At 38.3% G+C, this 25,283-nt stretch overlaps 1 protein-coding gene across 1 annotated transcript; it reads right to left on the bottom strand.

The window, feature by feature from the left end:
• Positions 1 to 698: 698 nt before the first annotated feature.
• On the bottom strand, positions 699 to 23,477 carry LOC145776784 (multidrug resistance-associated protein 1-like). The gene is made up of 28 exons (XM_082588010.1): positions 23,343 to 23,477; positions 20,355 to 20,475; positions 19,958 to 20,091; positions 19,115 to 19,216; positions 18,635 to 18,736; positions 18,196 to 18,342; positions 16,727 to 16,884; positions 14,791 to 14,917; positions 14,129 to 14,305; positions 13,823 to 13,891; positions 13,521 to 13,619; positions 13,242 to 13,325; positions 12,957 to 13,065; positions 12,481 to 12,596; positions 12,098 to 12,218; positions 9,728 to 9,817; positions 9,028 to 9,214; positions 8,473 to 8,596; positions 7,677 to 7,767; positions 7,184 to 7,292; positions 6,368 to 6,494; positions 5,838 to 5,939; positions 5,321 to 5,464; positions 4,901 to 5,059; positions 4,376 to 4,542; positions 3,782 to 3,896; positions 3,055 to 3,134; positions 699 to 2,419 (listed from the first exon to the last, which is right to left on the bottom strand). The coding sequence occupies exons 1-28, from the start codon at positions 23,400 to 23,402 to the stop codon at positions 2,311 to 2,313; spliced, it is 3,330 nt and encodes a 1,109-aa protein (XP_082444136.1). The 5' UTR covers positions 23,403 to 23,477; the 3' UTR covers positions 699 to 2,310.
• Positions 23,478 to 25,283: the final 1,806 nt, after the last annotated feature.

Below are 25,283 nucleotides of genomic sequence, written 5' to 3'. Positions count from 1 at the left end.
TCAGAGGCTCGTATTCCTTATCATCTTCCCAATTCATATCACCATCAGAGTCGTTTTCGCTACTGTGTAGACATCTAACTACTTCATTTCTTTTTTTCTGTTTCAAACATAGTAGTGCCGATGCTTTGGCAGATTGTATGCCAGAAGTGCTAGGTTTCTCTGTTTGCTAAGCACTGGAAGACCAGCTTTGTTCCATATGCCAATAACATCTTTCAACAGTTCATCTTTGAAATGGGGTATATTCTTCAAAAACTTAGGATTAGTTTTGGCTACTTTCTTCCTCAAGTAAAAATAGTGACTAACTATATCTGAATTAAGGGGAAGTACATTTCTCTCCAATCCTTGAAGTTTTGCATCGACTTACTTATACCTGACCTTAATGCCATAATGACACTTAATCTAAAGCAGGTGATCAGCATACCTCTTCGCTCTTCCTCAACGGTTACATTAATATTATAATAGTAATACCTTCAAATTACTATTTCATCTCTTGCAAAACGAACAAGGACTATTATTACGCAATAGCAGCTTCCAAGATGGAAAAACACAGAAAAACTTTTTATCTTGATCACCTGATCTTTGTTCATCATAAGAAATTAGACCAAAAATCAAATTTTTTAAAATAACTTTTTTTTTGAAGCAGATAGACCTTAATATTCTTTACATCATATATAGGAAACCGACCCTTCTGCGCATTTTGATACTAATTTTGTCGATCTATGATGAGTGGTTCCGGAGATACGGCCAATTTTCGAGATTTTGAGGCCCAAAAATTTCAAACCGCGTGGACCACCTCAATATGACGTCATAATTGAAAAAAAATTGGGGTGTAAACTTTTTACCCCAAATACCACCAGATGGGACCCCAGGCATTTTGAATTTCAAAAATGGTGAAAAAATGAAACACCCTAGTAGATATACGTAGGTGTAAAACAAAACACAATAGTGCGTAATATGTTCAACCATCATATAAAGTTGAAACCACAAAATAAATGAGTCATACAGTACACAAGCATTGTTAGATTCTCATGACTGACATTTTTTGACCTTTCCTTGTTACCAGATGGTCTTGGAAGTTGCGACAGCGCTAAAACCTATTTCAATATTTGTAATTGCAACACCAGCGCAATAGCACTTCAAACTCATAGAACATATGCATAAAGTTTTTTTACATTGATTTTTTACATTGATCCAACGTCTGCAGACGTTGGATCAATGCAAAAGATGGTTGATTTGCTATCTGGGTAGGTCGTTATGTTTAACACCAACCAATGTGGAAAACGGCAAGCAGTTTTGCTGTAATACTATTACAAACAACATGTATAATATATAAACAACATGAAAAAAACTCTGGAACTTCAGCTGCAAAAAGTAACCAAAAGCAGCATTTCAACTCATTCAATATCACGCCAACTCTTGGTACTTCAACCACGAAAAAGAAACACTCTTTTCTACCCTGGATACATGCTGGATTGTTGCACAATATTTTGCCACAACTACCAGAGTTCAGAGGCATCACTAACAACATAAAACGCTTCTACAACATAGAGTACAGTTGTAAAAATAACAAACATGTTACAGAAATGCGATCTTGAATTGCATAATATTAATCACGTATACAAAAAGACTATAGTGATAAATAGTGAAAAGATAAGTTGCATGAAAAAAATTGACGAAGAGGCACCACGTTGAAGATTCGGGACAATGACTAGGCAGTTTTCCTTGGTTATAGATTAAAGGTTGAAACTCATAGCAACATAATTTTCTTTAAATCTGTTACTTCCTGCACGTTTGGCAAAGCGATTTCAAATCTCTGAACGTCGAACACAAATTGAAAAAAGAACTTGAAATCAAACTTGGAAGTCTTCCATCGAACAAACTTACAATAGAAACGCGTTGAAAATGCTAACATGGCACTACCGCAATCACATGAAAGGAGATTATCAACTTCACATCGTGTATGACGTCAGAATAATTCGAGCACAGCAATAATAATGTTATTATTCATTATTATTATTATTGGTTACCGTGACTTCACACGCGTCTCAAAGGGAAGGGGTAGAGCAGTAGCATGTTTTTGCCGGTTCGCACAAACTGCTTCCTAAAAATAAAAGTTCGCAGAACCGGTTCCTGGCCAACTGTTTCGAGTGGACCTAATACAATCATCGTACGCAGGGTTGCCAGATGTGGCTAATTTTCGTCAAAGCGAGCCGGTTGCTAACTAGATTGCATCTCACCACTGGGGTGGAGCGCACACTTGCTTTGGCAACATTACTGCAAGTCACCGACATTTGAACTGTTGTGCTCCGTCTACAGTAATCCAGCATCTTTCGCCATTGCGTGGAAGACACCTTCAGCTTTTAGAAGATTATCCGGGGTGTCAAACTCCACTATCTGACCAGCATCAAGGACTAAGATTCTGTGGAAGAGACAACATTGCTGAAACAACTAAAGAAATTACTTGAGATCAGCTCTCAAGAAACGTTCAAATATTGAAAAAGGAACAAACCTCACATACTGCTTACAAAGAAAGTTATTGGTCTCTCTGTGGTAACATGGTGGGCGGTGGGATGGTGCAGCGGATGCGCTCGCTTTGTAATCCTGGTTCGACTCCCAGCTTAAAGCTGGTTGTTGAAAAAAAAAAAACGCTCATCTCTACCCAGGGTGCAACAAATTGCTGAAGGAAAGGCGGCCGAGAGAAAGGAACTGGCCACCCTACTCTCGTTGGTGAGGAAGGCTTAGTATAATGAGAACCTTATCTTCTCATCCCCCGATGCTTGGATCAAGTATGGGACTCATCTTTTACCTGTAGTAACTACCCTCAACTACCTTTACCATGTCCCTACCCTGTCCGCCCGTTAGCTCAGTGGTTACGCGCCCGGCTCAAGATCACGCGGTGCTGATTCGACTCTTGGGGTGTGCGCTTGAGCAACGTATTTCAGGACTGCTTTCCATTCAGCGGCACAAGGATAAAGATTTAAACCAACCAACCTACCTTTGCAACAACAACTTAAAGCAGTCACAAAATAACTAAAAGTGTCCACACAAAGATACCTTGTGCTATCCATGATAGTGTTGAGTCTGTGGGCGATGGTGAATGTTGTGCAGTCCGCAAACTTGCTTCGAATTGTCGACTGAATGAAAAAAAAAGCGTAATAAGAAAACTGAGGAGTAGGTTCGGATGGTGGTGCAATGTGACATCAAAAAGATAAGAATTGAGTCAAAAACGTCATATTTTATAAGGTGTGTGATCGTCATATGCAGGGAAATGATTTGATTAAGTGCAGATTTCAATTAAGTGAACTGAAAGGAAAGGAAGCCAATCGTCGTTTCCAACTTCAGGCATGTCTTAGTGCCATGCTAAAAATGTGGAGGTGTGCTCTAGGTCAGTGTCGAATCAACGTCCTTGCGCCCAGACAGCAAAATCTATCATTTTTACATTGATTCAACGTCTGCAGACGTTGAATCATTGTAAAAATGACGGATTTTGCTATCTGAGTGGGTGAGTTGACCCACTGCTGCCACCACTCTGTCACACAACCGATGGGAGGATGGTGACAGGAAAAACGAAGGTTGGAGGAATGTTGCAAAAGACATGCGAAATGTTGGCAGATGCAAGAGATCGTGCTCGAAGGATGAATATGATAAGCAACGAACATGGCCAACTTCTACATTGATCAGCGGGAAAAAAATGCATGCTTATAACGAGATGATGATCGAATGACCAAAACGTTATGTGAACACGCGAAACCAAACGATGAGCAGAATGCATCTAACCCACCTGAATCAAGCCATCGGTTTCCAGGTCTACCGCTGCAGTCGCTTCATCGAGGACCAAGATCTTCGATTTGTTAAGAAGTGCCCGAGCCAGACAAACAAGCTGTCGTTGGCCAACGCTGCAAATTAACAACCAACGTCTGATAATACAACTCTGATACGTTTACTGGTGATGCCCGCGCTATTCAAACTGAACACAGTATTTCAACGTTCAATATAGTAACAACCTTTTATGTCGTTATAAGTTTTTAAAAAATTGTTACATGGATGTTCTCTGCAAATTCTGATGCTCTTGTCGTCCCATTTCAATGGTGCCATTCGCAGTTTACTGGCTGACAATTCTCCATCAGAGCATTGTCTATGGCGTTATTGTGATCATTTTCAACTGGCTGTTTTGAGTATTGTGCTGTGAATGTGGGTCTGTTGGTTGGATACATATTTGTTAAAAAAATACTTGTCTTCCTCTGAAGCCTACCGCTGGCAATTAGTCCAATCAGATACTGTAGTTTATTTATTTCAACCCTATCAGTTTATCAATTGAAAGTTTTAAAAGAATCTGTACCGGTAATAAACCAAGTTTAAACAAGATCCCACCAACCTCAAATTAGTTCCACCTACAGCAACCTTGCACTCCAGTTTAAGGGGTAGTGACGTCACAAAGTCCTTGAGGTAAGTGTGTTCCAGAGCATCCCAGAGCTCTTCATCGCTGTGTTCGTCGAATGGATCGAGATTCACTCGTAATGTTCCAGAAAACAATACCGGATCCTGCAGACAATAGAATCTGTCCTAAAATGAACATTGAACAACTATTGATTCCTTGTGGTTTATTACAGTCATAACTTACCAACTCCTTTCTATTTCTAAAGAAATAGTTTTTTTTTTTATGGTAGAATGAAAAGATAAGAGTGAAAGGGCATTGTATCTCAGGATAAGCAGTTAACATGTCAACAACAAACTCCAATGACATTCTCCTTAATTTTTGTAACGGAATTTCTATAAGAGCAATTTTGCGTATGATCAATCATATTCTGAGCGTTGACCAAATCTTCTTCACAAAAAAACGAACATCAACAGTTGATCAATTAATTTTCTTCACACAAAAAAGCGATAACAATTTCCTCACTTGTGGCAATATCGAAATCCTTTGTCGAAGGTCCTGTAGGCCTATGGTCGCGATGTCCAAACCATCAATGACGATTCGGCCTTCGAAGGCTTCAATGATGCGGAACAATGCTAAAGTCAATGACGACTTTCCGGCGCCAGTTCGTCCAACAACACTGATCTGAAAGGGAAAGCAGGGTGTTCAAACTGAAATACAAATGACTGTAGGGTTATGCTCTTGGATTATCATCATTATCAACCATTTTTGGTTATACAGGACATGAATTAATCCTCGTGTTTAGGGTGTGACCTGTCTGTCGCTACACTGGGTGATCGAACCAGGCCTCGGCAGGTTTGCACAATCGTCAAGATTATACTTAGGAAGAGTCCCTCATAGTCCGAAAAAGAAATAACCCGCAATGAATTAACATCTTTCATTTACCTTTTCTCCACCTTTTATATCAAAGGAAATATCCTTGACCACAAGGTCAAGCTCATCTCTGTACTTTGTGCTGTATCTCTCAAAGGTAATACCACCGATGGAAGGCCAGTCGTCGGGTGGGCGGATCTTTTCAATCAAGGGAGCCTGAAATCGATTTGTTTATTGGTCTCATTCATGCTCAAGCTCAATTTAATCCACTGAGCAAAAACACGGCATTGGAATCGAACCGACAACATTGTCTCTATAAGTGTGGCTACGTTTTAAATCGTTATTTCGAAGTTAAACTTGAAAACTACATCAATTAAGCTTAAAAAAAGCATTTTCGTAAACCCAAGACAAAACATTCCAACGACCATTCGAATAATCTAAACCTTAGTTATTACCCAGACAACAAAATTTGTCATTTTTACATTGATTCAGCGTCTGCAGACGTTAAATCAATGTAAAAATGACGGATTTTGCTGTCTGGGTAGAAAAACAAGTCACATAAAATGATATATACACCAACAGAACGGACCTCTGCCTCCAGCATAGAATATTCGTGGATCCTTTCCACTGCCACAAGGCGGCTTTCTAAGTCACTCATTCGAAGCACAAGTCTGTTCAAAATCACGGTGATCTGGAAGAGATTGACTGAATTATAATGATATCAAGCAAAAGTAACTTCGTATGTCATCACTACCGAGTGCCAGGAAAATGAGGCAATAACCCAGACAGCAAAATCCTTCATTTTTACATTGATTCAACGTCTGCAGACGTTGAATCAATGTAAAAATGACGAATTTTGCTGTCTGGGAAGACATCCAGTCAATTTAGAAGGGATCGGTTTGATGGCTGGGTTTTCAATGTACCGGGTTCACAATAAACTTCTAAAGTTCTGGATACTAGGTCTAAAATGGTCAGTTTCTCCCGGCTGAGCATGTACGATTGTATGCCTATTGCCATTATTAGACCCTGTCTGCCAACGATGCACCGATATGAAAAAGAGCTGATGCTCTGGCCGGGTTCCCAAACATTTATATCTGACGTGGATCTTTCTAGCCTCACCTGCATCGCAAACGTGATTGAAAGACCGACATAGCCTGCTCCTATGCGATCTTTGTTAGCCACAGCCAACATGGCGGCTAACGTTACCAGCACAGTTCCGACAAGGTTAAGACGAAAAGCAAGCCACCTGCAATATACAAAATCGGTAAAGCAAAATTCATAGCCGTTATTCAACCCCAGAAATCAAAATTCGTGATTTTTACATTGATTCAACGTCTGCAGACGTTGAATCAATGTAAAAATGACAAATTTTGATATGTGGAACGTATTTGCTTTGAAGTTTTGATATACGTAACGTCTGCAAACGTTGAATCAATGTAAAAATGACAAATTTTGATATATGGAACGTATATTTCGGCTCCAAAGACGTCTAATAACAGCAAAACTACTAATGGAGATAACAGAAGATCTTGACAATCGGCAGTTGAATATCAAGTATGACTGTTTAATGTTGATCATGCGTCTAATCTTCGAATCCTTGTGTTCGTATGGTAATCTTAGACCGGGCTATCAGATGACGGTGAAAGCGGTAACAACAGTTTTCCACACCAGTTGGGAGCCTGACCAATAGTCAACGAGGGAACGCAAGAACTATAATAGAAGCTGCTTTAAACAAAACGTTTTTTTTCATTTGAGCTTTTAGAGCAGGAAATTAGTTTATTTAGCCTACCATCCCAGGTCATCGATGAAAGATGATGTCTAATGAAAGCTTTAAAATCATGTTCTTACCATTATTCTTACCATATTCCAGATGTTGAATCAATATAAAAATGACGGATTTTGCAGCCTGGGTATATCTCACAAATTGCCACTCACCTGATGGCAATGTATCCAGCATAGCTAACTTTGAAATGAGCATCAAGTCGAGTTTGATCCTCGGTGACGAAACGATCTTCTGCCTGGTACGCTCGAATGACACTCACACCTAAACAACAACATCAAATTGGAAAAAGCTGAAACAAACTTTATTCGGGAGAAACAAGTTTCTTCTCTAAATCTTGCAAGAAAGTAAAACAATATTCTGTCTCATTTTAAAAGATCAGTGTTTTAGCCTTAGGCAACTTTGGGTAAGTTACAACGTTTTGATTGCTCTTGGAACAACCCGATAAAGTTGGTAAAATATTTCTTACTTACGGATTGATAGCCAAGCCGACTCTATGCAAAGCAGACAACTTTTGTAAGTAAGGTAACTTTGCATTCCAGAATTTTTGAGAAGTGAAATTAATGCATTAAAACGAAGCACTGCCAGGGTGCTAGACCATGATGGTTGAGAATCACAGACTAAGAAGCGCAATGCTGGCCGACCTACCTGAGAGAGTCTCGGTAAAGTGGGAGTAGATGGGCGATGACGTCACGGAAATTAACCTCTTCAATTGACGAGAGGTTCTCGTGTAAAATCTCTGAAGATGGAAAGGGAGAAATGAAATTCAGAAAATTATGCATTAAAACATCTACAGTAAAATTTTCTTATCCCACTCCGGTCAAAGACGTTCAAAACTCCTATCAAGTGAGAAATTCGATTCCCGTTTAAGAGTAGTGGTTAGTGCGTTCGCCGGCTCGTTGGCTTAGTGGTAAGTGCACCTGCCTCTGAATCGTTAGGCATGGGTTCGATACCCTGTCTGGTCATACCCAAGACTTTTTAAAACTGGTACTGAATCTAATTCCTGCTTGGCACTGAGCAATAGAATGGATTCGGGTAATGATGTACTCAGTTGCGCCTCCATACGGCTGCATTGACACTGTCTGCTTTGCAAAGCGCTGAGAAACAACGCATTCTGCGATGGATACAGCGCTATAATCAAACATTATTATTAAGACACATGGATATGTACCACTGATGATCTCTGGGGTCTTCTATTTTCGTTCGATGGGGGTCTTAATGACTTAATAAATCTTCACACACCCTCAAAGTTTCCTGGTAAATTCTGTCTTGATTTAAAAGCAAGCAAAGCTTACACTTTTGAGAGGGACAACATACTTCACTACAACAATATTTTTACACTTAACAATTCCCTATGTCTAAGCACATTATAGAAGGGGAAAATTGATCTCTCGTTCAATACGTGTCAGCGGCCACTCAACAACTAAAAGAAACTGCCCCATACCTGAAACAACAAATAAACAAAACAAATTGGAATAACAGCAACCATGTACAAAGGGGTGGAGTAACAAATGGTGAAGAAGGCACCGACCAAATACAACAAGGAGTTGAGGGAGTATAGCAATGCACTGCAAATTAAATTGAAACTGGTTAAGTGATTATCACTCCATCTGTGATAACGTAAACTTTTAACTACTCCTTTAAAGTAAACATGATACATGCCAACAAATTTCGCATCACTTTTTCATTTGGTAAAAAAATGATGTTCTTTGAGCTATAAGAAACATGTTTTTATAAAAATTTAAGAAGTGTAATTTTCATGTATTTCTCTATTTTTTTGAGTAATTTATAATTGAAAAACTACTTTTAAGATAGCAAGCTTTCTACCTAATCACCTTTGAAATGTGCGCTAAAGATACAACGTAAAATACACAACGCGCAGTTGATATTCTGAAAAATGATTAATGGTCATATTAGTGCTTAACGAATCTCAAGTGATCTCAGTTACAAAAATAATCCCAATACATCTCAGAGCGGCAAGACAAAAGAAGGTTTTTACTTAATTAAAAGATGGTCCACGCTGTCCATGTCCACAGAGAAGCGATTGAGGATTCTTCCCGTCGGAGTTCGATCGAAAAATCTCATTGGACAGCGGAGAATGTTTGAAAGCACAAGTTTGTGCAAGGCAGTCGACGCTCGGACACCACAAATGTACAAGAGAACGGACTGGAGTAGAACAAAGACGCCTATATAGAAAAAAGGTTAAAAAGGTTAAAATTTAGATCACGATAAACAAACGTTTGACATAGACAGCAGTGAGTTGCATGACTCGGCTACATAGTGCACAGTCTCCGGTACGACGCTTGAAAAGCCATCGATTCGATGCCGTTTTAGAGTATGCGGCTGTGTCTTTGGCAATGCACCCAATAGCAAGTCTGGAAACGAAAATTGCCTTGCCCCTTCCCGTCCACTTAATCTAAAACCTTCAACCACAAGGCGTAAGTCTGGGCATACAATATGAGAGAAGAAGCTGTATGAGTCTTTTTCCCTAACAGCTTCTGCTACAAAGAAGTGACAAAACATTTCAGAATACCAACCCAGTACCAACAGTATAAATTAAAACTTTATACGAAGGTAGTCAACACGTTAGTTTCTTGCATTCGGAAAGAAAGTCAGTGCGGTAATTGTACGACTTGAATCAAGACACATTTTTTCAATTTTGAGTTAATGTTGAGTAGTTCTCCAATTGCTACTTGTACCTTGTAGTCCACCCAAACCAGCGTAGACTCCTATCCTTAAAGCGGTGCCATTCTGTGTGCCATCAGGATTCTTCGGGTCATTGCTCCATTCTGTTTGAATATTAAGTTGCATGGAAGTAACAACTTTGTTTGAATTTTCATTCTTTGCCAGATAATTGTGTCAATTAATTACAATGGGAAAAAAGGGTGTATTAAGAGAAAAATAAAGAGAAAAATAATAAGAGAAAACTCATAAAAAATAAAGCATAATTCAAGTGCACCTAGTTGTTTTTAAAGTCAATTGATCAACAAGTATAAAGCAAGGCGGGTAGCAACGAGATAGATAATAATAACGCGTGTTTATGCATATCGGTACATCTATCGTAGATATGCGTTGCTCTCTGCGCATTACAAAGCAGACAGTGTCAGCGCAGCGGTGTTATTGATACAGATACAAAGCGATAGGATGGTGTAGCGGGTAAAGCGCTCGACTTCCGGCCCGATCATGCAATCATGGTCCGATACTCTGTTAAAGTGGTTGTTGAAAACACACCGATCATGAAAACACAACGGGTCTGCTACTATTCGGCGAGTCCTATTCGACGAGAGCCCTTTTTGGCGAGTTCCCTATTCGGCGATTTTTTGAATTTTTTTTTAAATTATCGGGTAGGCTACCGTAGCCTAATTAAGTAATTATCATTGCCGCTTTTACATCGTCTTAACGTCGCTAAACGTTGAAATAAGACCCTAACCCCTCACTCCTAACCCCTAACCCCAACCCCTAACCTCTAACCCTAACCCTAAAAATCCCTTTTCTAGACCCCTGCTATGTTATGGTAAGTCATTACGGTCGTGGCCAAAAGTTAAAGACCAGACTTGATTTATGACGGTTTTTGCATTACGTCATAACACTGCATCAGATATTGTTTCACTTGCATCATTTTTATTCTGGGTCGAAATCTGATGTAATCAGTCATTATTTAACAAATATCAATTGAACATTAGCCAGTAGAGATTACTTTTCTGTATTATTTGTCTGCCTAAAATGGGTAAAATGTGCTCTCTTTCGGAGGTTCACCGTTGTCAAATTGTTGTTCTCCACAGGGAAGGCTACACAGAACGTCAAATTGGTGAGCAGCTTGGATTTAGTAGAACTGCTGTGCATCAGGCAATTGTGAAATTTAAGAAATCAGAAACTTATGCTGATGCAAAACGCAGTGGTTATTCTTGAAAAACAACTCCTAGAGCTGACACCTTCATGAAAAGGGAAGTGGTGAAGACTCCAACATGTTCAGCCAAACAAATCAGGGCCGATTTGAATGAAGCCGGTATTCCAGTCAGCAGGAGGACTGTTAGGCGCCGTTTAGTTGTAAAACTTGGTCAGAAGTCACAAAAACCAGCAAAAAACGAGACTTATACCAGTGATGAAGAAGAAGGGCCTCCTGTTTGCATTGCAGCACAAAGGCTGGACTTCTGCCCAATGGTCTAAAGTTTAATTTTCGGACGAATCAAGTATCCAACAGTATGGTGCATGAAAAAGAAATGTCCGTCGACCCTCAGGAACACAATTTGATGAAAAGTATACCCGGCAAACGATGAAACATTCACCAGGTGTGATGATATGGGGAGCCATTTCGACCAAAGGTACAGCCGAAATCTTTTTTCTAAAACCAGGAACCACGATGAACGGCCAGAAATACTTGAGATTAATGAAGGAGAAGCTACAACTGCACAATAATGCACATGTCGGTACATGAGTGCACGATTTTTATGCAAGATGGAGCCCTATGCCATCGTTTAAAGACAGTAACAGAGTTTTTTAGGGCCAAGAAAATTACTCTTCTGCAGTGGCCGGGAAAAAGTTCCAATCTTAACCCTGTCGAAAACTTTTTGACTTTTCTCAAAAGTACAGTTGCTGAAAAACATCCCCCGGAGTATTCTTTCCCTAATTGAAGCAATCAAATTTGCCTGGATTCGTGAAATTCCTGAAGAACTGTGCAAGAATTTAATCAAAATTATGCCCAGAGGAATCAAGGCGTCAGCAAAGCGAAAGGAGGACACACCAAATATTAAAATTTGATGCAAAATACATTATAAATGCTTGTCTTATATATATTTTAGCAAGAAATAAGTAAAAAAACGACAAGAAATAGGTCGAAGAACTGATTTTCTCGAAATTTGCGGTTTGGTCTTGAACTTTTGGCCACGACTGTAAGTCTAAAACAGAACGAAAATTAAAGACGCCATAAATAAGATTAGATTTATGGCTCATGGTAAGTAATATTTTTCGCTTTGATGGTCAGAAATACTGTGGTCGAAAATATATAAAATAAAAAAAGATAAAGCTAAGCCAATAAAGATAACACCTCTTTCTATACAAATCTATAGTACCTGCTAGCCAGATCCCGTACACAACGATGGTGGCATTTTGCAAAAAGAATGCAAGACAGGCAGTCGAAACCGCGAAATAACCCATGAACTTGATATAATGCTTTAAAACGGCCATGCTGATCTAAAATTAAATTTTAAAATATATAATTTGGTTTGTAATTTTAATAGAAAAAATAGGCAATAGGCATACGAAGCCAAGTAGGCTAAATTAAATTACTTGGCTTCGTATGCCTGTGGTTGAACAAGATAAACTCTCTACCAAAGCTCTAATATAGAAAGCAGATTTGTGTTATTTTCTAATCACACAGCAAAACAGTACAAGTCAACAGACAAACTGTTGAATTATTATTAATATTTTGTTTTGAAAAGTTGACATATCTCACATTTCCAGTACGGGGAGTTTCTTCATCGGTGAGCTTAGAGGTTGCCTTAAGATCTCCGTTAGGTTGCTGCCAGCTATCAGGGCTAGAAAGACAACTACTGTCGACGGAATGATATGCTGAAAGTGAAAGAACAAACAAAGCCATTTATTTAAAATGAAATCTTTTTTTTACATTTCCAATGGTTGAGTGGAAGGCGACCTCTTTTGAATCGACAAACGTGGGTTCGATACTCTACCGGAGCATACTAAGGGTCTTGTAAAATGTCAGTGAAAGTCATTCCTGCTCGGCACTGAGCATTGAGGAGAATGGATTTAGGAAAACAATGTATTCAAAGCTGAAAGTGTCTGCTTTAACGCGCATCTGTTAGAGTAGCAGTGCTATATGAAAATACCCTTTATCAATATTATGTTTCATCAGCAGAGCAAAGAGCACATAAATGTAAATATAGCGAATGGTGAAGGACTGTATGCTCTTACTTGAGCACTTTTCGCAATAATCTTCGTCTGACTGCTCGGCCTGAGAACAAGTTTTCAGTATTTCCGAAAATGCACTTTTGTCTGTCAGCAATTCAGAGTAGGTAGTGACCTATGAGAAGGTGTAGGATTCACAAAGCGGTGGAATATAATATCGTTTCGCCAATGAGAAAATACATTTCCATTCATTCATAGCAAATAACGTAATTCTTTTACAACAACGGTAAAATTTATTGCCAAAACCTGTACAAAAATGGTTGATTGTTTCAAGGGGTCTCAAAATCTCACCTGTTTGATTCTTCCATCCACCAATACAAAGATCTGGTCAACTTGGGAGAGATAAGACAATGCGTGGGTTACCAAGATTCTAGTCTGAGGCAAAAAGGTTATCAATGCAAGGAAGATGAATGGCAAATTGTTCTGGAAGTTTTGCTGTATTATAATCACTGTGAGTCATAATCGACAGAACTTGCAGAACAAAAACAGTTTTACAAGCATCCTAATGAGAAAAAAAAAACTTTCTTCCAGAGATAGTTGACGATTTTAAACAACTTTTTCACAACTAACCTTTGTCTTGAGACAACCATCCGGTCCTATGACGTGGTCGAATATATTCTTCCCCACATGCGCGTCAACGGCGCTCAGTGGATCATCAAACAGATAGATCTGAAAGAGATGCGTGGATTGACTGCATGGATGAACCCAATATGCAAACAGTGGCTTAAAGCGACAAGAAACAAGTTTAAAAAATAGCCGGAATTCGGCAGGAGCTGGAGGTTGTTCAATCACTGTTAAAGTAATATTTTTATTAGTGAAGCTTTTAAAGTACAAACTTAAGCAGGTTAATTGCAACAACATTTTTTCCAAACCTCACGATCTTGGTACACAGCTCTCGCAAGAGAAACCCGTTGCTTTTGCCCGCCAGAAAGGTTGAGTCCCTGAAAGTATAAAACTTGATAATCTCACTGAAGGCAGATAAATTTGCCCCACTTCCCTTCCTTTGATTAGAGCTGAATTTACGCGGTTACTATATCATTTTCTGCATGTTTTCAACAGCAATGAAGAATAAATTACGTTGTAATTGTAAACAAGCTTCAACATACAAAAAGCCGTACTTACAAACTTAATAATAAAAACGTAAACCAACGTTTAAAAATCTTTATTGACTCGCTCACCCTTTCTCCGATTTCCGTCTGGTCTCCATGAGAAAGCATATCGAGATCCGGCACAAGTTCACAAGTTCTAATGGCATCTTGATATTTGAGGATGTCCATAATCTTTCCAAAAGTTATGTTGTCACAGACACTCAAGTTCTGAATCCATGGTATTTGTGGAACGTAGGCGACAGTGCCCTGAGGAAGAGAAGCTTTGGTTTAGTGCAAGTATCAAGTGAACAGTCCGCCCGGTTAGCTCAGTGGTTACGCGCCGGGCTCGCGGCGCACGTTCGACTCTCGGGGTGTGCGCTTGAGCATCGCATTTCAGGACTGCTCTCTATTCAGCGGTACCTAGTAAATGGAATAATTCCCTGGCAACAACACTTCAACAATCGGAAACTTCACTCTGTCAATCTCGGTCACCGACCCTGCGTCAAAAGCCTCTACAAGTATGCGAAACTACCAGGAATAACCGATCAAGGCTTTGTCAGTCCGAGGATAAAGATTCAAAACTAAGCCAAACCATTCAATAAATATACGTCAAATAACATTTAATATAAAACCAAAACAGTTTATCTTAGCCAAGACGCAGACTAATAAAGAACTATCACAAAACTCATTCGATCAAGGAAGTCGGCAATACAACTTGCTTCATCGAGAAACTTAAAAGGAAATAACTTCACCTTAACAGCGACACGACCTTTAGTCTTTTCCATGTCGCCTAACAGCGCCGACATAAGCGATGACTTTCCACAACCGACCTGCCCCACTACAGCGACCAGTGACCCCTCCCGGACGGACATAGAGACACTGAAACGAATGGATAGATTTGTTAAATTTATATTGCGAGATTAGGGAATTCTAGTGACGAAAACGTAAGGCAGGGGTCAAAAGACGGGAATAAAGGATATGCAAGAATGCGAGAGAATAGAATGTTATTTGTAACAGTAAATGTTGTTTGTAAGCATATTGTGAGAGAGGTGTGCATCCTGCTGGGCCAAACACGCGTGTACGACTGTACGTGTTAGACAGTGGGCCAAACTTGCATTTATTATCGATTAGCTCTAGCACAAAAAGAAAGCAATATAGTTTATTTTAAGATAGCCAAAATTTAAAAATCTAGATTACACAACCAGTTTTCGTTTTTGATTAATCATGAATTGGTTGCCTTTTTAATTTTCAATAAACATAGGGATATGACTTCTACCTTCAGATCACAAGATCATCTGAGCATGAGGCCTTCGCTTAACCAACACATTTCGGTAAAGAACAACAGGTCTCTTGATACGCAGAGTTAAGATAATGCAAAAACATAATCACAGCAGTGCGATTAAAAAAGTTGACAAATTTACTAGATTAAAATGTTTTATTTCAGAGTATTCTTGGCGTGGGCCAGAAACTAAAGTGTGCAGCTGGCCGTATATTTTCGCTTCACGGCCGCCTTTGGTTCATAAGTTGCACAAAATGCACACCCCTGCTGCAAAAGATAAAAAAAAGTCGTCGATCACTTCGGAACTGTTGGCTAAAAAATCACTCTTATAGTCTAAGTCAAAGAAACACTTCATATTTTATATCAGGGTTGAGAAAAACCCGGGTTTTTTTAAAAAAGCCCAACCCGCCCGGGTTTTTTTTTAAAAAAACGGTTTTTTTGGGTTTTATTGGGTTTTTTTAAAAAAGATGCAAAAAAAAGATAGATTCATGCTTATTTCACCTCAAAACTACTTTTTACGAATGAAGTGCCTTTCACTCACAGTACATGCTTGCATAACTCAATAAAATAATACACTAGGGCTGTTGTTGCTTGAATGTTGCATCATCCATTAATTTCAAGATCAAGTTGGATGTTGCATCATCCACTGATTTCTATACCAAGTTGATGCTACCGTGGTAGAAATCACATTATTGCATCATTTGCTTTAGATTTGAAGGCAAGGAGCATTTATGCCATCATGTTTAAATATTTTTTATCATTTATATATATATTATATATAGTAATGGATGAGCAATTGAGCGATTGCGTGGCCAATGGCCATTTAGGCAAATGCTCTGAAACAGCCATGCGTTAGAATCCAGAATCTGTAATTGGTAAATAGCCTCCTAAATTGCATTTCACATCATATATACAGACTACAGTAGAGTAGTACTTTCACCAGTTTAACTATAAGGCCTTCTTGCATAAATGAGTTTTAGTGTAGTATACACAAAGTGGCATTACTTGATTTTTGTGTACCGTACAGTACAATATCCACTGCGTTTTCAGTTTATTCTTGAAAATTTACTTCACAATCACATCCTTAAGTCCTAATTTGAAGTTTGTTTTAAGTGCCTTGTAGTGTTTTTGTTCATTTTTTTAATTTTCTAATAAAAAGTGGACAAATATGGTGCTCTGGGTTTTTTTTATGTTTTTTGGGTTTTTTTTTTAAAGTGCGTTTTTAAAAAAAAAAAACACCCGGGTTTTTTTGGGTCGGGTAAAATACCGACAACCCTGTTTTATATTGCATTTTTCTCTTTACGAAACTTTAAAGTAGATTGGTCGTTCATGCCGACAGCATCTCCATCACGATGTCCAACCGGTTTTAGAACCTAGAAAGACAAACATCAAAACCAGTAAAAGCTTACTCGGAGAGAGTGTCTGGTTCGTCAGAATTCCATCTAAAATTCGCGTTTTCAACAACAATAGCATCTCCTGGCTGACCGACGACATCGTGTTTCAAGCCCATCGGTTTTAACTCGTCTCTGGATAGGAACGAAACGACCCGGCAGAAACTGACGTATGCCTATCAAAGAAGCAGACAGCTTCTTTAGAGCAAGAAATTATTTCATGTGTCCAACGGATGAAGCTTGTTGCAACACATAACTTCAAATCTAAGCCATCCAGATTTTACAACAAAAACAGTCAAAAGGTTTAGCTGACTACTTTCTTTAAATGCTTACCCAACTTTGTATTGTCAATATATTCTCTGAATTCTTTTCAAAGTTTAAAAGTTGGACTAGCCGACTAACGTAAAATTATGTTAACAACAAAAGTAATTTGATATACAAATGAAGAATAATTGGTTGTAAAATGTTCAAATACGATCTGGAAGCGAAACAAGGACTTCTATTGAAAACATGATGTTATTGTTAGTGCTTGTTATTTATAAGTGTCACAATGTTTATTGTTTATATTGTGTCACAAAGTTTATATTATTTACATTATCCCTTGTTTATAAGCAGAAAAATAAGTGACAAATATACTGTCATGCAAAGTAGCAAAGATAAAAACAAGTCTGATACAAGTCAGTACGCTTCTCGCCTTGTAGATCAGGGTAGAAAACAAGAAAAAAGTTGAAAACTAAAAATTTCAGGTATAGGATGCGAAGGTACTTTGCTCGGAGGAGAGTAGTTAAATAAGCATTACCAGATCTTTTGTTTTTAGCTCAAAAATAGTTGAATCTATCCAACAATTTCATAAACTCCACAAACTAAGACAAAACGCGAAATTTTGTTGTCTCACCAAGTGGAAATTTTGCTTGTTGGATCTGTCTACTAATGGAAAATTTTCGTTTCAACCTAATCTAGATAGGCGATTATATTGAACACGTTTGTTTGAAGACATTCAAAATCAAACTTTTGAGGACAGCCAATGGTAATTAGCCTCCTGGTTTATAAAGTTTGCAAAAGCGGACAATTTGGCCGAGTTCTGTTCGTTTTAGCAGCGGTACACCTGGGTTTGACACCAGGTCAAGTGATAGTTGAACTTCAAAGCTTAGAAATGCCAAACATTCAACGTTAAATCAATTTAAAAAAGACAGATTTTGTAAATTGGGTATGCACGCTTGGAGCAACTGTGCCCAAGCACTACAAAATGGTGATTTAAGTCTAAATCAAATCATTTTTCAGTACCATTTTAAACCGAGTTCTTAGAAATGATACTAACTCATATCAGCAACAAGGAGGAGGCATGAACAGCTGTTAAAGCTGACAGACGGAAACAAAAAGATACGGTCAACGCTACACTCTATGCACCAACAATAGGCAAATATTTGCATAAAATATCTGAACTTTTTGCATTCAACTTCAGATTCCAATGCTAGCCATGCACTTACCTCTGTCAGTGCAGACACAGCCTGTGACATTTCAATTAAAGGAAACTTCAGACTGTTGACAAGAGCTATGGATACAAAGATTTTTTTAGCATCCAAGCTATTGCGTGCGTCTATCAACATGTACGAGCCAAACATGGCCAGAGAAACCTGTGATAATGAAAGTAACCCATATATATATATCAAAGTATTGACAATGTGATTGCTTGCCTACAACAGGTAAAAAGAAGAGTTCAAAAAAAAAATCCCGCAATTAATCAGGTTGGAATTGGTATGAACTGGTCAAATTTTAACCAAAACATTTTTTTTCCCTTTGAATAAACGGTTAGTTTTTATTCGTATATTAAGTCGCAAAAAGGGTCTCAATATACTAGCAGTCACAATGTCACATGCTTTAGTTGAGAGACACTTCAGCAACTCAAAAACCTTCAAACATACTTACGAAGAAAGGTGTACATAAATATATGACGAAAAAGCACGAAAGAAGATACGCGCATTTTTTAAGATATCCAAGTTCTTTTGAGCGGATAGCCGCTATTTTGTCCTGAAGAAAAAAAGAAACACATAACTTGGTATAGCTGGTATACTAGGCTAGAGGCTATACAACGCAACGGTGAAATGAAGCATTAACGTTTTCGTCGGCTTTCGATTATGACAGCATCAGCAGCCGCAAACATGAGTTGGCAGCAGAAAAGCACAGGAACAGTGTTAAAACTTGTCGATTTGCTATTTCGTGTATGAAGAGAGTAATAATTGTTGTTGTACGAATATATGTTTAGTTCTTCTGTAAAGTGATAAATTTCATGATTAAGTGTAAAATATAATTTTATATAGTTCAGTGATTGTGAGTTTTCACCTGCAACAGAGGAACCACAAGCTTATGTGAACACTACCAATTCTAATCGAAACATGCAGTACATACCTGAAATGAAACTTCCCAAGCATGCATCTTTATAGCCTTAATTCCACTCAGTATTTCATTAGTCAGCTTTGTCCGCTTATCTTTGGCCTTCATTTCTTTAATCTGAAAAAGTAAACGACCAATCCAACAAAATTCACTTCTGTGTCGCTGTTATGTCACCAGACGTTAAAAGCGCTTTTATAAACAAAAAAACACTAAGAAATGCCACTGTTCAATAACATCTACGATCGATACATGACAAATGCATTAAAATGTTGTTGTAGACCAGGGGTCGAAAACTTTTTCAAGCAAAGAGCCATGAAAGCTACATATTTAGAAATGCATTTTCGTGAGAGCAATATCATGTTTTAACACTTAATACAACTAACATGAAGTGGCGGCTGAGGAATTGTGAAGTGGGTCACGGTCTTCGGTGAAGACGAGAATAAGAGCGGGATCTGGGGACTTCACCCATAAAAATTTGAAAACTTAAATTTAATTTATGCATTTTAAATTGTGATAAAGAGTTATAATAAAGCTTTCGCGTTTTGAACGTTGGAATATAAGATTTTTCTGCGAGTGAGATGACGTCATCAAAAGAGCCATATGTGGCTCGCGAGCCGTGCGTTCCTGACCTCTGTTGTAGACCATCGATTTTGTTATTAATTGTGCAATCGTCCGTTGCAAACTGTAGTCTCAACAAGCCTAACTACGTACATGAATGACTAATGCAATACCGTCCTTTCCCTGAGGAAGTACCGCATGTACATTTTTTAATAATAACTTTGCTTTATTCCAAACAAATTTTTACAAAGCAAAAAAGAAAACAATTTTACAAGCTTTAAACTATTTTGAACACCTTACTTGAATCTTATTGGCCGTTTTGCCGAAAACAGTGTTGAGTGGTACGAGCATAAGAATCACAGCGAGCCCAGCAAACACAGAACATCCAAGAATATTCCACATAAAATATACCGCTAGTATCAACAGCACAGGAACTGAAGAGCATATGTAGCAATATCATACATTTGAAATGTGGCATGAAGGAGATAGTGAAGTTTGGTTTGGTTTTTAATCTCAGATAGTCTTACTGCTAATAAAAGTAGCTCGATACTCTATTAGGCAACAACAGCTACTAATACATAACAGAAAATGAAACACAATCTTAAGCTTAATGCAGATTAATACAAACAAAAATAATAATGCAAAGGTCAATCGAAAATTTAAGCACAAAAGTCACTAAGCGAACAAGATTAATTACCGGCCCAAATTGTATTAATGTATTGTATTGAACTGGCGAGTCTCCGCGTATCCACAGCTAATAAATTGACCAGTTCCCCAGTTGTACTTTTGCTCATTGCAGAATTGGAAAGGACAAGTGCCTGGAAATAATACGCTGTGTTGGCAGGTACTACGGTATCACAATTTATCAACACATGGTCTAACCCTAAAACATTTACCACGAGTAGGCATACCACGAGCTTACTAACAATATTGACTCTTGTCTGTATTTATTGTTGTGCCATGATTTTGATGAGCAGGCAGGAAAAGAAAAATAGATCTTTTTTAAGTAAATTTAACCTCGCCACACATTTCTTCAGGCTAAATCAATGTAAACTGGACTGGCTTTCAAGCTGGGACGCAACAGAAGGGATGACACTACAGCAACTGAAACGTTTAATCAGGAAACGGTCGAAGACTGCGGATGAACTGTAGCTTGCCTTCCGGGAAAGCAACCTACATCAAAGGTGATGCAATAGCTTATAAACAGGACCACAATATAATTAATCCGCCAGCCTTACTTCCACTCGATTCGAAAAGCGTGATTTCGAAATGTCGAAAATATCTGAAGATGGCACTGCCATATGCCATTTTCAGTTTGACTCATAGACTCCTTAAGACAGTAAAGGACTGGAACCTCCCATGCTCGGGGTTTGTAGCTTGAGTCCGAATGATCAACTTGAGCCTGGCTTAAATGACTTCTAGAGAAGCTAGAAACACAATCTTGGATTCTATATGAGGGTTTTTGAGGATGGCGAGTTCAATAGTGTTATTTTCAACAATACCTGAGGTCATTTTCAAGGTCAAAATATCATATTTTAAGGTCAAATTACAGAATTTTGGTCATTTTTGCCCATTTTTGCGTCTAAATCGTAAAGCAAAACTGTTTCAAAGAAGTCTGTGACGAAATATGATATTGTGAACCTACTGCATCTATTGTGTAAGATATTTTCTCTACACTGCGTAAGTTCTTTGAAGTTCTTTTTATTTATTTTCAGAAATATTTTGGTGATTTCATATGCCCTAGCAAAACATTGCGGTTCCAAGCCTTTGTGACGTAACAGTTTATTGAAATCAAAGCTGTGATTTGCATGGCAAGACTGAAATGCGTTGCCGGTTTCATTTTGCTGAGTTGTTATCCTTTGCAGATGCACCTTTAGCTAGTAGTATAATGCTGCTTGTACCACTTTAGCTAACATTCAATTGAAAGCTTATGTCCTCAATGTAAGTGACAAAGAAAAGCCTTTGGGATGCCTCAGGGGGCAAGAAATGCTTTCCAACTAGTGATAGACATTGTCTATTATAGTGTCATCTTGTTATGTATTGTCAATTTGTGTATTATATTGTAATCATTGACTCTTTTAGATAATAGCCATAGTGTTGAGAAATACATATGATGTTTATGTAATAGCATATTTCGTCACAGACTTCTTTCAAACAGTTTTGCTTTACGATTTAGACGCAAAATTGGGCAAAAATGACCAAAATTCTGTAATTTGACCTTAAAATAAAATATTTTGACCTTGAAAATGACCTCAAACGATGTTGAAAATAACACTATTGAACTCGCCATCCTCAAAAACCCTAATATGAAATCCAAGATAGTGTTTCTAGCTTCTCTAGAAGTCATTTAAGCCAGGACTCAAGTTAATCATTCAAACTCAAGTTAAAAACCCCGAGATCGTCAGTTTCCAGTCCTTTACTTAAGGAGTCCATGGTTTGACTACATATCTCAAAAGAACAAAACTAAAATCATGTGCAATAACCAATTAATGGGTTTTTCTAATGACCATTAGCAATAATGTAGAGTAGAGTGGTTCAAAAAAATACAATTTTCTCGGAATCTTCCTCCACAAGGCTTAAAATGTGCCATTTCCCCATAGAAGTGCCCTTGCAAAAATTTAGACTGATTGGAAGTCGTTTAAAGGTCAATCAGATTTTCACTTTTTTACCACATTCTGCCTATGCCAAACCCTATCGCACACAGGCCGATATTGTGTACAAGAATTACAGAGAGGGAAATGCCCGCTATCACCTTGAAAACCACAGCAGAGAATGAGCTAGACTTCTATATGATGCAGAATTAAACTTAGTGTGTATGTAAACAGATTTATTAACTTAACACCCAACAAAGCAAAAATCTTATTTCCATACTAAACTATCGGCAATTCGGCATCTACCATTATTATTGAAAAACACTCGAAACCGGCAGTAGTCTCATCAGTCATCACTTCAATCATTTTCATGAGACTCAGAAACAGTACCAGTACCTACTGCAGTTAGTAAGCATCCACAGGAAAAGGTTTCCGGTGCCAACCAAAGCAACCCTTAATCTCAACAAAGCCTGAAATGAGACTGTGACGAAAACAGTGGCCGAATGTCATATCTGATTTAACACCACAGTCCTTGATGCTCACATTGTATTTTAATTCATTTATCGTGATATGGATGTCTCTTTGTGATAAAAGCAAATTGTATTATGCTTAAACTTATTTAACCTGTCAAAATAATTGAAGTGATGACTGATGAGACTACTGCCGGTTTCAAGTGTTTTTCAATAAAAATGGTAGATGCCGAATTGCCGATAGTTTAGTATGAAAATAAGATTTTTGCTTTGTTGGGTGTTAAGTTAATAAATCTGTTTACATACACACTAAGTTTAATTCTGCATCATATAGAAGTCTAGCTCATTCTCTGCTGTGGTTTTCAAAACAATAGGGGGCATTTCCCTCTCTGTAAGTCTTGCACACAATATCGGCCTGTGTGCGATAGGGTTTGACATAGGCAGAATGTGGTAAAAAAGTGAAAATCTGATTGACCTTTAAACGACTTCCAATCAGTTTAATTTTTTGCAAGGGCACTTCTATGGGGAAATGGCACATTTTAAGCCTTGTGGAGGAAGATTCCGAGAAAATTGTGTTTTTTTGAACCACTCTAATGTAGAGCAAATTAACCGTTTCTTACCTACCTTTCTGTATATGAGAAGAGACAATGCTGAGCGCAATCGCATACCCAAAACACTACTCATTTTGAAATACTGCGCCGAAGCAAATGTCCTGATGATACAAACGAGAAAAAATCCCCCCGCAATCAAGTAACCTTTCCATTGTGGCCCGCCAGTGGAAATAAAAGAAAGAAGACGCCTGGAAAGACACAAAGCCACAGTTACTGATGATGTTACAACAATGTTTGATGAAAGTGAAGTCCAAGTAATCTGATTGATTGAATCTCTATCTTCGGACTGGGAAAGCTTCTTGCAGAACTTAATCCTGGCAGTTTCGCATACTTGTATAGGCTTTGAATCACTGACGCAAGCCCGGTCACTAAGATTGACAGAGTGAAGTTTCCGATTGTTGAAGTCTTATTGCAGGGAAATTATTCCATTCATTAGATGCCGCTGAATGGAGAGCAGTCCTTTACGAGCGTTGCTCAAGCGCACACTCTGAAAGGCGAACCAGCGCCACTTGATCTTGAAGCTTCTACGTTCCAAAAGTCACGCGTTAACCAACTGAGTTATCGGAGCGGACTAATCTGCCTGCAATGTAGCTTCTGTAGCATTAGCATAACCTGAAAATGGGCTTGCCTTACGGGTCTGCTACTATTCGGTGAGTCCGATTCGGTGAGTTCCTAACTTCTAACCCTAACCCCTAACCCTAAAACGGCAATGATAATTAGGCTACGGTACCCGATAATTTAAAAAAAAAATTGAAAAAATCACCGAATAGGGATCGGACTCACCGAATCAGACTCACCGAATCGGACTCACCGAATCGGGCCATTCCGTGCCTTACAGGTGCAGGTTAACTTCCTCGACATTTATAATCAGACAATGATCGGACAAAAAACGTTACTACGACGCTACGTATATGAAAAAAAAGAGTTAACGAGCGACTTTTATGGTGTGAAGCTACGCAACGTACTTTAAGGTCAATTCCATATTCAGTTCTAGTGGTTAAAATAATTAACACAAGGACACCAATACTTCCATTAAAAACTGGAACTACAGAAACCTTGGTAACCTGGCCAGGGTCCTAAACTTTAAAAGTATGAGAAGCTGCCAATTCCGATTTGAAATCAACTACTTTAGAACATGGTAAGTTTTAAAGCACTCGCTTAAGCATATTGCACTAAAATTCGTGAAATTTCATTTTATGAAGTTGAAGTGTATCGTGCCCAACCATTCTAAACGTACATATACTCACATAGAGATTTCTAATATTGGTTTAAGAGTAAGACAATAAACAGTCGCTTGGGTGGGGCAAAATAAAATAAAGCGCAAATACTTTCCTGGCAACAATTTTATAATTACAGTACCATAAAAAATTATGAAATACGTAGTTTCTTTCCAAACAAGAATTTAGTTGTTACAAAATAACATTTTCTTGTCTATTGACCTGAGAATTTCTGGATTGGCGAGACGAAGAGCCAGTATGACTGATCTTGAAAGAATTGTAACCAAAAGGCATGGAGCGTATGTCTTTAAGATTGCTTGGAAAAATAGCAACCTTTGCGCATTTTCTGCAACATTCGTGTAAATTCGGTTAAATCAAAAATACAAACAAGAATGTGTCCACCTTCGAATAGGTGGGCGTGGGTTCGATGTCATGTAGGATCATATCAAAGACTGTTCAAAAATGATACTGAATCTTATTCCTTCTTGGCACTCAGCAATGGAATGGATTCGGGTATTAATGAACTCGGTTGTGGCTTTATACAGCTGCACTGACACTTTGCTTTGTAAAGTGCTGAGGAGAAACGCGTATCTGCGATGGATGCAGCGCTATATAAAAACACACATTATCATTATTAGATACTTCCAAGCGAAAAACATCAGCAAGCGACGTTAAGGCAATATATTTGCCCTAACTACTGCCGATGCAATAGCTTATGCATGTTTTAAAATACATTA

Source organism: Aplidium turbinatum, chromosome 9, assembly GCF_918807975.1.
Source record: "Aplidium turbinatum chromosome 9, kaAplTurb1.1, whole genome shotgun sequence".
In the NCBI taxonomy this organism is placed as follows: Eukaryota; Metazoa; Chordata; class Ascidiacea; order Aplousobranchia; family Polyclinidae; genus Aplidium; species Aplidium turbinatum.
Note: the sequence above shows the minus strand (reverse complement) of the source record. Positions and strands in the feature narration are given on the sequence as shown.

Bases quoted from the DNA above. Each gene is read 5' to 3' on its own strand.
- LOC145776784 (XM_082588010.1), bottom strand. From the start codon at position 23,402: ATGAGTAGTGTTTTGGGTATGCGATTGCGCTCAGCATTGTCTCTTCTC. The intron at 14,918-16,726 runs GTAAGCTTTTAC...CATTCGTTTCAG, and splicing joins GAACCAGACACTCTCTCCGA to TGTCTCTATGTCCGTCCGGG. The intron at 5,940-6,367 runs GTGAGGCTAGAA...AATCTCTTCCAG, and splicing joins CAATCACGTTTGCGATGCAG to ATCACCGTGATTTTGAACAG.